The following is a 17,352-nucleotide window of genomic DNA, read 5'->3' as shown; positions in this document are numbered from 1 at the left end:
TGGGCCGATAAATACATTTATGTCAATAACAATGATAAGTTCTAGACTTTTTACGCTATATTGATCTAAGAGCCAATCACACAGCAGAAATGTGCAACAATGGGAATCTAAAAGTGTATTGATATTAGAGATGTATCGAATTTTCAACCACCGAAAATTTATCGACCAAAAATGTTATGTGTCATTTAGCTGATCCTCTAAGTGTTGTGGCTTCAGTGATTGTTGGGGTACTCTTTTAAATCTGGAAGCATCACTAACTGATATCAAAATATATATTGTTATTGTTCAATATGTAAAATAATTATCAACACTGACTTTTTGACATATCACCCAGCCCTAAATTTTCGGTAGCACAATTGTTTTCAACATTTTAATACAAATAAAAAATATATTATAATGTTGAGCACCAGAAAAGTCAGAAAAAAAATTAAATAAAGTTTTGCTATCAGAAACAAATCAGTATTTTTTGTTATTTAACAATAGAAAATAATGAATGTACTAATACAATTTGTATAATTAAATAATAATAATAATAATAATAATTCCTTACATTTATATAGCACTTTTCTGGGCACTCAAAGCGCTTTACACAATGGAGGGGAATCTCCTCATCCACCACCATTGTGCAGCATCCACCTGGATGACGCGACGGCAGCTATTTTGCGCCAGACCGCACACCACACACCAGCTGATTGGTGGAAAGGAGACAGAGTGATGATATGCCAATTATGATATGGGGAAGGTTAGGAGGCCATGATGGACTGAGGCCAGAGGGCAGATTTGGCCAGGGTGCCGAAAGACGGCGCTCACTGAGCAGTATAGAGTCCCCGTCACTATACTGGGGCATTAGGACCTACACAGACCACAGGTTGAGCGCTGCCTGCTGGCCTCACTAACACCACTTCCAGCAGCAACCTAGCTTTCCCATCTGGTCTCCAATCCAGGTACTGACCGGGCGCAGCCCTGCTTAGCTTCAGTGTGCGACCATATGAGAGTTGCAGAGAGCTACCTGTGCTCTGTTTTACTATGTTTAGATCAAATAAATAGAGTATATGAGCATATGAAACTTATAAACAGTAGTTTGCGCATGCCAAATATTAGCCAACATGAAGCAGAAAGCTGTTGTGTACTATAAGACCAAAAGGCTTGTTTTTGTGAAAACAACCAGTGGGTGTATTTCATACCGCTAATTACACAGCTACTTGCCACTAAATTAAACAGTTAGACACAAAACATTAATCTGAGCTTTAATAATTTACAAGCCTACTAGCTACAAGTAGGGATGCTCTGATCAGGATATTTGCAACAAATACAGAGAAACGTTTCCTTGTCATTCCTTGCATCCCTATACTGTAGCTAATAGTTTAAGTAAAATGTGCAGATATATATTCTTTTCCTAAAGGTGCCAATAGATTGGAAATCTGTAGAGAAAAAAAATAGTAAATGGCATATCATGAGCCTTAGGGTGCTTCCACATCTGTAGTTCGCTTGATTTGGTCCGCACCAAGGGCAATAAATGATACTTTGTAGCAATTTCTGCCATCTTTGGGTCGTTTTGCTGGCTTTGGTCCGAACCAGTTAAAAAGAACAAAAATGCACTCATCTGACAAAATCCACATCTCTAATTGGCCAGATGTTGTTGATCATAATTCCTCAACTGCTTATTGATTGGTCAAAATTCAAGTTCAGGAGAATGGCAATCAACTCCTGCAAGTAAACAAACCAGCAGACACAAAATGTCGCTTTTTACTATGGAGGGACGACTGCGCTGGCTGATTGTATCCCTGCTTTAGACATACTAAACATTTCGAGAATGAAGCGCCGTTGCGGCTGTAAAACAATATTTTAATGCATCGCTCGTCACTTCAGGAGGCGGCATGAATTACTTTAGCTAAACTGCGACATGGTCATCTTGCGGAAATATTACCTATTATCTCTCTCTCTCTCTCTCTCTCTGTGTGTTGGTAAAGCGCTGTCAACAAATGTTTTTCCTCCATATCCCATAATGCACAGCGCATCTGCCTTTTTGCGGTTGAACCTGTTTTAGTACGGATCATATTCTCACCACAAACGAACTGCTCCAGGGTTCGTTTGAAAGCGTACAGAGACAACCTCTTTAAGCAGGTCTCGGTACGCTTTTTTGGTCTGCTTTTGATGCGCACTCGAGTACAATTGCTGCATTCACACCTGCCCAAACGAACTGCAACAAGAGGGAAAACGAACTCTAGTGCGATTCAAACTAACTAAATAAGGCAGGTGTGAAAGCAACCTTAAACACCATTGATTACTCTTTATAGAAATCTCATTTGAGAAAAGACCACAGAAAAATATTGTGAATCTGAAGCTAACTCTGACTGTTACATAACACTCTGGAACATTAATATGCACGACAGTGTTTGATTGGCCACAACATTTCCAAATGAGAATGCAACAATGATAAAAATGTTTCCTTATATTCTCAGATTAATACAGCTGTGATTCTTTTGCATAAAGTTAATGCAACAGGCATCTTATCACAGTCAATAACCAATAAGAATGGTTGTACAATCCAATTATATTGGATTGTAAAGATATATGGATTACAAGTTTATTTACAGTAGCTGGATACCCTTTTCCCCCATTGAACACAATGTATTTTATTTTCAGATATATTTTAAATATTTTGGAACAGTAGCTTTTAAAGTGGATGGGCCTTTTTAGCTGGAGATGCCCTAAAAAACGAAATAATACAGTTGTAAAAAAAAACTTGTAAATTAAAAAAAGTCAAAGTAAAGGAAAGCTAAAGATAGTAAAGCTATACTATATAATAATATGCATGGACAGGTTTTCATTACAAATGCCCTATTCCTTGTTTAGATACATTTATTGCAAAATTTGATTGATGAGATTGATCCAAAGAGGCTCCTATGGAATCAAACACAAACCCAACACATGTACTACCACTACCAACAAGTACACATCCATACCTTTTACACCTCTGACCCTCGCTGGAACTTGCACAAACATTGCAAACATGCACACAGTGATGTCTTTCCTTTAAATATGTCCCAATAAACACCCACTCTTTTACCTTTGGTGCATGCATGCACACACACACACGCACCATTTGGCTGGTGTTCATTAAAAATTCACAGTTTGTTCCATTAAAGATTCACCACAGCAGTGCTGTTGCGTTTATCAGGCCTCTGCCAGTCGCCCTCCAGCGAGCAGCGAGGAAGCTTTCCAGGGCCCTGATAATACGGCAAGGCTGCGATGCTGCAGCTGATCTGAGGGAGGTCAGAATAAGCAGGAGGGATGTGCACAGGCAGAAAGTGCTGAAGGTCCTAGCCTCTTTTTCCATTTAGAGCTACAGCAGGCTGTGCGCCTCAATTATTCAGCAGTGTTTCACGCGCCTCCTGACATCACCGCTGCATGCTCGTGATGCCGACGCTTCAGCCACAGACTCCACACTGCCCTGGATTGAACCACTGACCACCATCACACACAAGTTCAGCCAAACCTCATATGGCCAGGAGACTGTATGGGAATATATTAACATGAAGGTTTCCAACAGGGGTATGGAGGTGAATTGGATATAGACTTAAAAAATATTTTTTGCTTCTTGTTAAAGCACCTATTTAAAATGAGTTGAAACAACATAATACTTTAAGGTTTATTAGGACAACTTAATTGTTTCATGTTCAATCCACTTCAGTTTGTAAAAAATAATTATGTTACTTGGTCATGAAGTATGATGAAAAAATATGCCATAAAATAACAAAATGAACACAAAATAACAAAGGCAAGACGAAAACAGGTGATTTACATGCACACTTGAAACATTCCTCCTCGTTCAGTCTGCATTATTACTTATCACCACTATTTCTTGGCATCTTATCACAGCCAAATACCCAGAACACCAAGTATGGTTTATTATGTTGGATTGCAAGGATATATGGATAAACTATTCAGCTGGTTAACTGGAAACAACAATGATTGACCAATCAGAATCAAGCATTCCAGAGAGCCAAATAATGACAGCCGATAGCATCAAGGATGTCTATATAGTGTCTGAACATTAAACATTCTATCACGTGTGAAAGTGCTATGCTATATAATGATATGCATGCACAGGTTTTCATTACAAACTATATTATCCTTTTTTATTATTACAAATGCCCTATTACTTTGTTCAGACTCAATTATTGCAAAAATTGATTCATGAGAATCAAAAAAATAACATTAAGGCTCTGTTTACACTAGTGCGTTTTAGTTTTAAAACGGTGTTTTAGAACGAAAACGATCTGAGTCCACACTAGCATTTTACCCAGCGTTTCTGAACAGCTCTCCGTCTACACCAAAACACTGAAAACATACATCACGGTACCACACACAAACACACACACTCTGGCATGCGCTGCACCATACAGTATCTATAGCAAGATGAGAGCTGTGCTTGTTGGAATGTTCATCAAGGATCTAATCTCACTATATTTGTTAAACATGATATTTAATTCATCTTGTTGTCGATATCTAACAACATATTCCCTGACTTTGGTCTTGTGAATCTATTACTTGTTTTCGGGTAACATGTTTTAGCTGAGCGCAAAGTTAAGAATTAATGTAACCACATACATTCTGTATATTGATTGATTGCTTGCCTTTTTTTCCTATAATGTATAAACTTATTGTATGTTATACTTTTATAATGGTCATTATTGATTATTAAAACTCATATTCAGCAAAAGAGAGGAAATGTTTTGTATTTGCAATAAAAATGAAAGGAGGCAGTGATGTTATAGGCTCCGTTTTGTTATGAATAAGCATACAGTGAAGATGACGGTCATATAGGCAGCACAACGCCTCAACATTTCTGCTGTCTGTTAAGTTGTTAATATCAAAATGAAAATATCATGTTTTCATTTTATTGTTAAGATAGTGAAACAACATAGACAGGATGATGTGAATAAGGTAAAGTACACTGTTCCATTTAAGGATTTACCCAACATGTCCTCGGGAGTTTTCATATCAACCTTGCGAAGTCTGAACTTACAAGGAGAGGATGCAGGACTGAACTGTGTGCGTAGGCTACTTAATATTGATGAAAAAACCCAATCAGAGAGGCGAATGTCTGCAGCCCCGCCTCCGTTTTCCCCCCATCCACACTGAGATGGAGCAGCAGCATTTTAGAATGAAAACGGCCTCTTCAGTGTTTCCAAAACGCTCCGTTTTCGGTGCTCGAAAACTCCAGCGCAGTGTGGACAGATGGCGTAACCATAGCAAAACTTATCAGTTTTCAAACTAAAATGCAATAGTGTAAACGAGGCCTAACTGTGTACAGCCAAATTCAAGACAAAAGCAGGTGATTTACATGCATGCTTGAAATACTCCTCCTTGTTCAGTCTGCACTATTTCTCTCTAGAATTTATGAGCAGTAAAATTGTCTTGAACACAAACACAGGCATTTATTGTGTTTCAGTAGTTGTGTTGTTGTTCATGTTCTCTCTATAGTGTTCTCTACCTGCTATTTTACTGTAAAACAGTCAGCCCCATTTCTTGTTGACACCTTAAGGAACAAACTACAGTTCAAAAACAAAATACGGGTGTACTCACACTAGGTACAGTTGTCTTGAACTGTGCCGAATTGTGATTGTACCCCCTCCCCCCTCCGCCAACGGCATGCACTCACACTGCATCTTTACCTTCTGAGCCGGAGAACACTTCCGACATAGATGAGGCGACTGTTCAGTTCAACAGGAAGAGAAGCGCTCTCGCTCGACACAGTGACATTGCTTTAGTTATATCGTTTTGTAGTAGTTTTGTTGTAGTAGCTTTATTAATCTTTGTATAACTGAAGTTAACACTTCATTTGGTCGCTACTCTTTTCAGTTTTCAGCTGCTGATGCTTGGAATCATCTGCAGCAGACCTTAAAGCTTAACACTTTTATTCCACTATTATCCTTTAAAAATTAATTTGTGAAATTGTTATTATATTGTGTTAATGCTGCTTTATATCTGCTTTTTAAGTTGCCTCTTGGTCAATTCGTCATTGTAAATAAGAACTGGTTCTCAATTTACTTAATTGGTTAAATAGGGGTTATTATTGTATTATTTTTAGTCTTTTGAGATGCAGTGACATGCAATCAAATATTTTGCACAACAGGTCCACCACTTTTGATGCTTATAAAAGTCCCCATGCTGCATGTATTAGAAGATTTGCTGAAGGTGCAACTGACGTGCAGCGGGGTTAGTATCTTTAATAAACTACGACAGTTTGAGTTCATTGAAAATCTTCAGCATCTTCAGTTTCTTGCCCAGGCACACTTTGCACTCACACTACAAGCCTACTGCGCCGAAGTCCAACTAAACCGTGCTTTGGCACACCTCTTACACCTGGCCAGGGCCAGACAACTGAACCGTTTCAGGGCCCGATTCAGAGCACTCACACTTGTAAAATGAACCGAGAATCGCGTACGGGCATGGTTCGGATAGCCTAGTTTGAGTGCACCCTTAAGGAAATGTGTGACCTGCACACACACGCAAATGTATTATTATACAGCTGATGTTAACATTACTTAAAATTTTATTCATGTAAATTAGTTTTAAAATCAACTGTTTCAGTATTAACTTTATATGACCTTGTACATCCAATAATAAATGCATCCAATAATATTTTCAAATATTGCATTATATATGTACAAAGGCTGCCCGATATTGGAAAAATCTGACATTGCAATATTTTGTTTTCCTGCAATATATATATTGTTATATGAATATAATTTCACCAGATGATATGAATAGCTCTACTTGGAAAAATTTCATTAATTCAAATTGACTGGGCTGATCAAGTCTTTTTTTCATGCAGTGCATCTGCATATAATCTAAAACAAATTACAGGCATTTATAAATACAACAGAACAATGATAAAAGTTAAATAAACAAGGCTTTATGATTTAATGAGGGGTCTAACAGCATTCAAATGTAGAAATTAAACGATCAAATGTAACATGGTTATCATTGTATAAATTATTTTATGCAATAATCTAAAAGAATATGAGGCAGCGCTGTGGCGCAGTGGGTAGCAATATTGCCACACAGCAAGAAGGTCGCTGGTTCGAGCCTGGGCTGGGTCAGTTGGTATTTCTGTGTGGAGTTTGCATGTTCTCCCTGTGTTCGTGTGAGTTTCCGCCAGGTTCCCCGGTATCCACTAATTCAAAGACATGCGGTACAGGTGAATTGGGTAAGCTATTTGTCTGTAGTAAGAGTGTATGTTTCCCACTGATGGGTTGCAGCTGAAAGGGCATCCAATATGTAAAACATATGCTGAATAAGTTGGCGGTTCATTTCACTGTGGTAACCCCTGAATGATAAAGGGACTTAGCCAAAAAGAAAATGAATGAATGAATAAAAGAGTATTATTAGTTAATAAAAGAGTATTATTAGTAATAATATCTTTATATTTTAAACTTTATTAAATAATGTTTAAATAATATATTGTTCAGCCCTAATATGTATGGTATGTTATTAATATGTACAATAAGTATGTTATTAAATTACTTGGGGGAAAAAGGTTCTGTTAGTTAAAAAAATGTACATCTAAAAGCAAAGACTGGATCAGTTAATCAATGTTTTTATTATAATTTTGAGCCCATAATTTCGAATAAAAATACCACCATCAAACATCGGCTGCATCCGAAACTGCAAACTGCCATACTGTATAGTACGCATAAATCAGTATGCGAGTCTAGTAGGATGTGCAAATTCATAGAATTTGAAAAACAATATGCGAGAAGTACCTGGATGACTTACTACTTACGGCGAGATTCTGAAGTGCGCATCCCATGCACGCTGCGTGATCCCATGATGCCCCGCGAGAGAATTCATGAATAAGAGTGAGGCAACGCAACTGACACAGGTAGGTCGTGTAATGATGACAAAATGGCTGATGTAGTACGTCCGAATTCCATTCATACTGCTCACATTAATACTGTATAGAACGTACTTTTCTATCGGCCGAGTAGCACGTTTAAATTCAAATGCAGAACCTACTGAATAGTAGGCGGTTTCGAACGCAACCATCAACTTGAAGTTTCAGTGAAACCACATTACTGTTTGAGTTAACATTACTTGTTTTAAGCTTGTGTACTCTACATTTTCATATTTTTATCTTTACATTTTATTGGATTAATCTGAATTATGCAAAACAGGTACCAAGGAAACCGAAGCACCACATAAAATAAACTCAATGCAGTACACATCTGCAATGAAACCTTAAACTGGAAAATTAAGAACATAACAATGAAGGTCAGACACACCAATTGGAGGACTGCCATTAAACAAACACAAGAATGTGGCACTCTCAACATACTGCACTTTATATACTACAACCTATAAACAACGTTTGACTGAGTAACTGCAGTCCTGGCCTTTGCGAGATGACTCAAGAGATGATAATAGCTTATGTGTGTCCGTTAACAGGCTGGCATGTTGAGAGATCTCTAGGCTTTGATGAAGGCCAAGGGAATGGGGAGATTTCACGGGAGGGGGCTTTGGCACTTGTGTGGGCCCCACCGGATGAATAGCACTGTTGCTTTTTAATGCAGTGCCAGCCAGCGTGATGAAGAGTTTTAAGAAAAACAGTTGCCAGGTTCCTTCAAAAGAAGCCTATGAGAGTCGCCAAACTATGGTGATCTAATTACCTGCTTTTTTTTTTTTTTTTTTTAATAAATCTGTTGTTTGCTGGCCATCCATGGGGACTGTGATGTACATACACAATGCACACAACGAGAAGATGATCTGTTGTTATTCAGCTTGAAAGCATACAGACAGCACAATCATTGCTCCAGTTTGGGCTATTGCTATGTCCATATGTCCGCACACGTTCACACATGCTGCTTTTCAAATAGGATAAATCTGCCTCCAAAGGGCAATTTGGAGTGATAACACTACTGAAAGCTCGATCCAAACCAAAGTGTGCAAAAGTGCCCCTCAGGGTGCAAATGCTGCAAATTCACTCCCATGATTCTTTTCACATGACTAATATGTGGTATATATGATACAGGAGTGTGTGCACTGATATGTTCAAGCAGAAATTATGTTTGATCCAGTCCAAAACATGTCAACGTGTACAGCATCCGGGAATAGCCAATGTGAAATCAATCAAGATTAAATTCAAAAGGTTTCCAAAATGTGACTACATTGCATAGACTCAAGTTGCCATGTCCATGGTACTCCCAGAGAACTGGACTACTTTTACACGGTTGCTGTGGGTATTTTTTCTCATTTCCTTAATATGAGTACATATTTTACTTGAATTCAGTGATCTACACTACCTGACAAAAGTCTTGTCGTGGATCCCAGTTGTAAGGGCAACAAATAATAACGTGACTTCTAGTTTATGGTTTAGAAAAGTGGCAGAAGGTAGATTTTTCTGATGAATCATCTGTTGGACTGCATCCCAATCATCACAAATACTGAAGACCTATTGGAACCAGCACGGACAAAAGATTCTCACAGAAATCAGTTAAGTTTGGTGAAGGAAAAATCATGGTTTAGGGTAACATTCAGTATGGAGGAGTGCGAGAGATCTGCAGAGTGGATAGCAACATCAAGAGCATAAGGTATCAAGACATTTGTGCTGCCCATTACATTACAAACCACAGGAGAGGGCAAATTCTTCAGCAGGATAGCACTCATTCTCATGCTTCAGCCTCCACATCAAAGTTCCTGAATGCTAAGAAGGTCAAGGTGCTCCAGGATTGGCCAACCCAGTCACCAGACATGAACAATATTGAGCATGTCTGGTAAGATGATGGAGAAGGCATTGAAGATGAATTCAAAGAATCTTGATGAACTCCTGCAAGAACGCTTTACGACTTTATTATTAAAGTTATTTGAGTCATTGCAGAGATTTATGGATGCAGTCGTCCAACTCATGAGAGTCATACACAATATTAATTCTTTTTACACTGCACCATGACTTTATATTCTGTACTGGACATTATTTCTGTTAAGTGACAAGACCTTACTGTCCTAATTAAATAATTAAAAATTAAGGTATGATCATGTTGTTTTGGTAAAATAAGCAAAACTTCTGATACCAAATGATCAACTAGAAGTCTAGTTATTATTTGTTGCTCCTTTAACTTGGATAGAATGTTGTCAGGTAATGTATGGTTGATAATAATTACCTCAGTATTTGCACTCCCTCATGCATTTTTAAACCTTTTTTTCTGCTGTTGAACACAAAAAAATATATATTTTGAAGAATGTTGGTGTCTGGGACCCATCAACTTCCATAGGAGGAAAAAAGAATACTAAGGAATTCAACGGGTGTCAGCAACCAGCATTTTTCAAAATATATTTTGGGTGACACTTAACTTGAAAGGGTGTTTATGAGACTGTCGTAAGGCCTTTATAATCATGATATGTCCTGTTTTTGTCTATCATGAAAACTTGACATTACCAAGACAACAAAACTTGTCATAAATCTATCATAACCATGATAAGTGTGAGAACTATTCCTTAACAGGTTTATAAAATAGGAGTAATATAGGCTGCTTGTTTACATGCAATGTAGACAGACACACATCTGTTTTCAGTAAAAGTCAATTTTGTATAAAAGACCATTTTAAAATCCAAAAAAGGGATCTATTTTATAGGCACAAATGTGTTGATTTGTGTTTTTATATGTACAATCAATTACACACATTTTTATACGGTTTTAACTTTAATGACATGTTAGCTAATGGCTTGGTGTTGTATTGTGTTTGTTTAGCAAATCATTTGCTTAAGTCTACTGAAGATATAGATATTCTAACATGCATATATACAGTTGCAAGCAAATTTTAAGTAGAGTCAACTTGCTCTTAAGTGCTCATGAATCAGCTATGATCACTCCAATATAGCAGGCCATAGAAACTCTTCATCCCTCCAAAGTTCTTACTCTGGAGGTTCTTTATAAGTGATTAAAGTTATTTGTTCTTACTTAGTATTTGTAGGGATTACACCACAAGGTATCACCTAAAGTCAAACCATAACCATAATCAAAAGTGCCCTTTCAAAAAAGCCCCATTTTGGGATGTGTGCACAGTCATTGGATGTTGGTCTGGGTGACATGTTCACACAAAGTTAACACAATTACTGCGTTATCATGATCAATCATGCCCACGCCTAGATAGCAATCCAAAAGAGTAATTTAATTAAAATCCATCTCATTTATTCAACCAAAGACAGCCCAACCTGATACAGGTACACAAAGTGTTGGTTCCCCGAAATAGATCTGCTGCTTTTGTTTTGCGATGCAGCAGAAATGGTGACTGGGGCTCATATATCCTGACCGGCTTCACCAACAGCATAATTAGCACTGATGATACTGACAGTGATTAGTGACTCAACTCAGAAAGAGAACAAATGAAGGAAGGTAGCAGCATCAACAGGTTTCCTGCATTAGCTGTAATGTTTGAGTGCACAGAAAAGATCTGTCCACAGAGAAGAAATTATTAATATTGTTTAGTATGCTTAATGTAGAATGGAAGAACTAATATCATTGGATCTCTGCTCTTCCTGTTAAGTGTTTGAGGTAGGTTGATATACCTTAAATTAGCATGTGCTCATAGTACAGTCCCTTCTGTTCAAAAAAGAAAAGACATGTCATACGCAACCAGCTCTGCTCATGGTAGATACACTAATAACGAGGATCTATGGTGTATTTCAATGACCAAAGACTGCAGAATACACAAGACATACCGCTCATATAGTTTTGAAAGGAGAAAAGTATAATCATGTCAATGTGGCTGCTCTAGTGAATGAACTCCCAGCTTCAAGTAATGGAGCCAATCATCGATCTCTAAAGGCTGGTGATCCTTCTGGAGCAGGTCCAGATGTATGCTTTTATTACAGTTTTTGCAGATTTGTTATTATGAACCCACTATGGTTCATTGTGAGCAAATATGCTGGAATCTCAGCGAATCCTTGCCTCACAGACATGAGAAACATCTACATAAAGCTTGAAATCTCTACATTTAAATGAACTAAAACTTGGTAATAAATGTAGTTTTGTAAGCTATAAGAAATGAACCAGAGGTAAAGCCTGTCACATCTGACTTCATGAATTCCCAACTCAGCCATTTAAACTCAAATCGCATGATGGAACCCATTTGAACATCCATGAATACGAAGAGATCCTTGTTATTTTGGGATGAGATTTGCCATCCGGATTAAGTTGGAAATTACTTCAGAAGACCAGCATGATCGATATTAAGAGGATGATATTTTGTAACATAGAAGTTTTTGACTCTTATGGTAGTTATAGATTGATGCACAGTATAATATCTGAGTAAGTCTGTCAGAAACAACCATAAAGGAGGTTGGTGTCGTGATCTCGTTCCCTTTGCACGTGTATGAGCAGTAGTTTGGGCAACCTGAAAAAATGCTGGTTTTGTAACGATTCTAATGTTTACAATCAAAATTTCGTAAACAGCTGTTGTTAAATTATACTGGGGCTTCCAAATATGAAATTTAATCGGAAGATCACACTGTGAGAAACACGCAACATAAATCACAAAAAAAATTAGGTCATTTTAAAGTGATGGTGTGTTATTGATATACATTGATTGAGATATTCTACAAAGACACTGTAAAAGATCAAATCCAGGAGCCAAAAGTAAAACCTTACCTCTTGCCGACAACTTTTTTGTGTTGATGATCTTAGCAGCATATTCCTGGCCGGTTGATTTCTTTACACATCGCCGAACAACAGAGAAGGCACCCCTGTTTACAAGAAACACAACAAATCAAAATCGACAATTAAATAGATCAGGGGCCATTTCAGAAAGAAGGTTATGTGAAAACTAGTATTTTAACCCTAAAATGAGAGAAACTCTGGGTTTACTGATTCAAAATGGCAGGTTTGTCAAGCTAGAAAAAGCAGGGTAAGTCAAGCCTGTTTCTAAAATAGAAGCAACTTTAACTCAGAGTCAGTTACCGTGGTAACTTACTCTCTGAACCTAACCTAGTCAGCAGCACTAGAACTCAGTTTCTGTCGGTATCCGCTGCTTTTTAGAGGTATTTCTTGCCATAGTCTTATCTTTCCACTCACCTATTTTATTGCTCATTTTGGATATGTGCATAAAAACAATTGATGGAAACGTCATGATGCACATAACTTTTGAAAAAAACTCATTAAAATTCCAGTATTCATTCATTTTCTTGTCGGCTTAGTCCCTTTATTAATCCAGGGTCGCCACAGCGGAATGAACCGCCAACTTATCCAGCACGTTTTTACACAGCGGATGCCCTTCCAGCCGCAACCCATCTCTGGGAAACATCCACACAGACACTCATACACTACGGGTATTTTAGCCTTCCCAATTCACCTGTACCACATGTCTTTGGACTGTGGGGGAAACCGGAACACCCGGAGGAAACCCATGCAAATGCAGGGAGAACATGCAAACTCCACACAGAAACGCCAGCTGAGCCGAGGCTCAAACCAGCGACCAAGCGACCTTCTTGCTGCGAGGTGACAGCACTACCATCTGCGTCGCCCAAATTCCAGTATGTGTATTAAAAAAAGGTTTGTTATAAGTGATCATATGATGATGAAAATGTGTGTGAACAGATAAATAAGCAGGCTGAGATCCACGCAGCTTCTCTTACTGGAGTAAATTCTGTTTTTACTGTTGATGTTTGGCGCTAGATAATCAGGACGTGACGATTCTTCTAGGATTGTTCTCTTTGATTCATTGGATGGAAGCGCTGCTTTATTCGTACATCTAGGGTTATTCTAGTTTCAGTCACACAAAGAAAAAAGACACGTTTGAGTACGGCATGCTCAAATAGTTAGCTTAAATTGACTGACCTTCGACATGTACTATAACTAGATTAATGGGATCATTAGTCATTCTAAAAACTATTTTTTAAGTTCTGCTTTCATACTAAATGTCATATCAGCCTTTACCACATGATCAGTAATAGAGGCTGACACACAAGTGCACTTTTAAATCTATTAAAATTGATCAACTTGTATAAAAGAGGGAACGTGTGTAAAGATTTAATAAAAGTCACACATAACATTACTTATTTTATTATACTTAATTATTTAAACACTTTAAATGTAAAATTACGCATTAACTTGAGCAGCTATGTTTTCCCACGCTAACCGTCTGTTTCGCCGATGCAGTGGTGTTGCTTTTTTAAATATATGCTCATATTTGCTATAACTTTGCATGAGCACATCAAGTTCAGCTGGAGAAAGAAATGCTGATCTCTTTTTTCAGATGTTTCCATGGTGACTCCGTATATCTGCACTTCATTGATAAGGCCTTTGTATAGTTGCGGTGTGCGCGCTTAACTCCGAGTTGGTCTACTCTGAAACCGAAAACTCAGCGTTTTAATCTCTCGGTAAATCAACTCAGAGTTCAATCAACTCGGAGTTTAAACTTGAACCTTTTACTGAAACAGGCCCCAGGACTTCAACTTAATAAAAAACACGAAACTGCCAGTCTACAAGAGGAAAGTTGATAATACATTCATATAATATAATATAATATAATATAATATAATATAATATAATATAATATAATATAATATAATATAATGTTAATTTCATTTATATTTGGGGATTTTTTAAAAAGTCTTTATTTGAGAGTTATAATCTGTGACATGACACAAACTAACAAGCATTAAACATTAAAACATTTAATTTTAGCATATATATATATATATATATATATATATATATATATATATATATATATATATATATATATATATATATAAACTCTAAATCCTCCTAGTCCTAAAATCAAAGTTTTTATTGTTTAATGCTTGTTAGTTGGTGTCATTTTGATATTATATTATAAAAAGAAAAATGAAAAATATTAAGTGTGCACTAAACAGACATAATGAGGGTGAGACCTACATAAGGCTGAGATCCCCATTCCCTGAAGCACTACAAATGAAAAAATTAAAATCTTAATCTACTGATTTAAACATGCTGATATATAGCAATGTCATTTTACATATATAAAATATTGTGCAAACAGAAAGTTATGCATATTGGGAATGTGGAAATGCTAAAAACAATGATTCATGGGAATGGGTGGAAGTAAAAATGTACTTTTGACTCAAGTTGAATCTTAATAGAGTTGGAGATTTCTATGCAGAAACATGAGATCATATTTACTTCAGAAACCCGAATGTTGAACAAAATCAAAAAAGAATGTGCTAACATTTGAAGTGGCATGCTGTAACATACAGGTAATTTCCTGGCAAACCACTATTAGCTTTTCTAATAAGTTTTGCATTGTACTGAATTCCAATAATCTTTCAAATTATTAACTGTTGTTAACCAATGACTGCTCAATGAACACAACTGTGGCTGCATGTGATGGCAACCTGAGACCATTATAGATGCTTTTAATGATTTCTGCACAACACATAGCATAATGACATCTTTGCTTATAGGCAACAATCATGAGCAGCGACATGAATGGCACCAAAAAGGAAAAGATTTCAGGCATTTAACAACTCTCAGAAAAATGTGCAGGCACTTGTAAACCACTGTCTACACTTTCATTAAATGTTTTCAATATAAACAATAAAATAAGTGCTTAGTCAGCACACATGGCTACTTCTGAATGGGGAAAGATGCTTTTTGGCAGCAGAATGGTGTAGGTATGGCAATGAACAGCGGGGGCTACATGAGTCATCTTAAATGTTCAAACCATTAGCCATCATCATGCGTTCCCACTGACACAGTTTGAAGTTGAACCATTGGAGGCTATAGAGTAGGGCTGCACAATACTAGCAAAATGTGTGTTATTGTTGCTGTGTGTTGCAATAACAATATTTTATATTTCGTAAGATACATCCTTAAAAAAAAGCTAATTTACCAGCAATTAAAAAACATATTTTATTTAGTAATTTCATTATCTAAATGTGATAATAACAATTCCTTAAGTTTATATAGCACTTGTCTACACTCTTAAATCGCTTTACACATTGGGGGAATCTCCTTATCCACCACCAGTGTGCAGCATCCACCTGGATGACGCGACGGCAGCCATATTGCGTCAGACCGCACACCACACACCAGCTGATTGGTGGAATGGAGACTGTGATGAAGCCAATTATAATATGGGGATGGTTATGAGGCTATGACAGACAGAGGCCAGTGCGCAGATTTGGCCAAGATGCCAGGGTTAAACCTCTACTCTTTTCAAAAGACAGGATATTTAATGACCACGGAGAGTCAGGACCTCGGTTTAACATCTCATCTAAAAGATAACACTCACTGAGCAGTATAAAGTCCCTGTCACTATACTGGGGCCTTATGACCCACACAGATCACAGGTTGTGCGCCCCCGGCTGGTCTCACTAACACTACTTCCGGCAGCAACCTACAGTAGCTTTCCCATGTGGTCTCCCATCCAGGTACTGACTCCAGCCCTGCTTAGCTTTAGTGGGCAACCATGTGAGAGTTGCAAAAAGCTAGCTGCCGACTAATGATATTTATTATATGTTAATACCGGTAATGATAATTATTTATGTATATGGTATGCTATAAAAAAGACATTTTGAGATTATTAAATAAAAAAAGGCATTTAGACTTTAAACACAACAAAAGACTGAAAACCTCAGCACATATTCTGAGTCTTATTGGTCGTTGTCCTTTTCCATGTTAGTCTCCCAGCATTAGTATTTATTTTCAGCTCTAGGTTTACCAAACAGCACCTAGTGGATAGGTGGGCATGAACAGTATTACTTGGTCAGGTCTGAATAAAGAGCCTATGCATACAGCACACAAATGTTTGGCATGTTTGGCACAAATGAATACAGAATTTTTCTGCAATATGGACATTGCATACTATTATCGTGATCCTTTTTGGATATATTGTGCAACCCTACCATAGTCACTGTGCTTTTAATTTCTAGTAAGGTTTGTTTAAGCAAAGTGATTTAAAGCAAGTCATTTCAGTCGGTAGTCATCTTTGAAACTCCTCTCAGGCATTCTGTTTAAATATGGAAACATCAAATTCTCCAAAACTATTTATCAAACTTATGATTAAATTTCACATTAGGAATTACCAAACAAATTAAACAACTGTGTCTTTAGTTTCATTTGTACACGTTCAAAGCACACAAAATCTGCATTAACCCACGTCTGGTCCTCCTCCGGAAAATCTTCAGTCTATTAGCGATTGCTGATTGGCTTCTGAACTAGTAGGCAGGCCTTCATTGGCCATTTGAGCATTTAGTTTTTCCCTATTCAAATCTATACAAGTGAAACGACTTTTGTATTCTATAGTCTTTGGTTTAAGCTAGTCACTGTTTTAGTCACTAAAACCACTGGCATGTATTCGTCTCCAA

At 37.3% G+C, this 17,352-nt stretch overlaps 1 protein-coding gene across 50 annotated transcripts in view; it reads right to left on the bottom strand.

Moving 5' to 3' along the window:
* The window catches only part of camk2g2 (calcium/calmodulin-dependent protein kinase (CaM kinase) II gamma 2), a 118,037-nt gene that overhangs the window by 98,223 nt on the left and 2,462 nt on the right, over positions 1-17,352 (bottom strand). For all 50 annotated transcript variants that reach the window (XM_087279284.1, XM_087279305.1, XM_087279319.1 and 47 more), the window contains exon 2: positions 12,656-12,750. In XM_087279284.1, the coding sequence (XP_087135410.1) occupies positions 12,656-12,750 (95 nt within the window). The remainder of the gene's footprint in view (positions 1-12,655; positions 12,751-17,352) is intronic.

The sequence above is a fragment of the Danio rerio genome, chromosome 13 (assembly GCF_052040795.2).
Source record: "Danio rerio strain M-AB ecotype USA chromosome 13, GRCz13ab, whole genome shotgun sequence".
Taxonomy (NCBI): Eukaryota; Metazoa; Chordata; class Actinopteri; order Cypriniformes; family Danionidae; genus Danio; species Danio rerio.
Note: the sequence above shows the minus strand (reverse complement) of the source record. Positions and strands in the feature narration are given on the sequence as shown.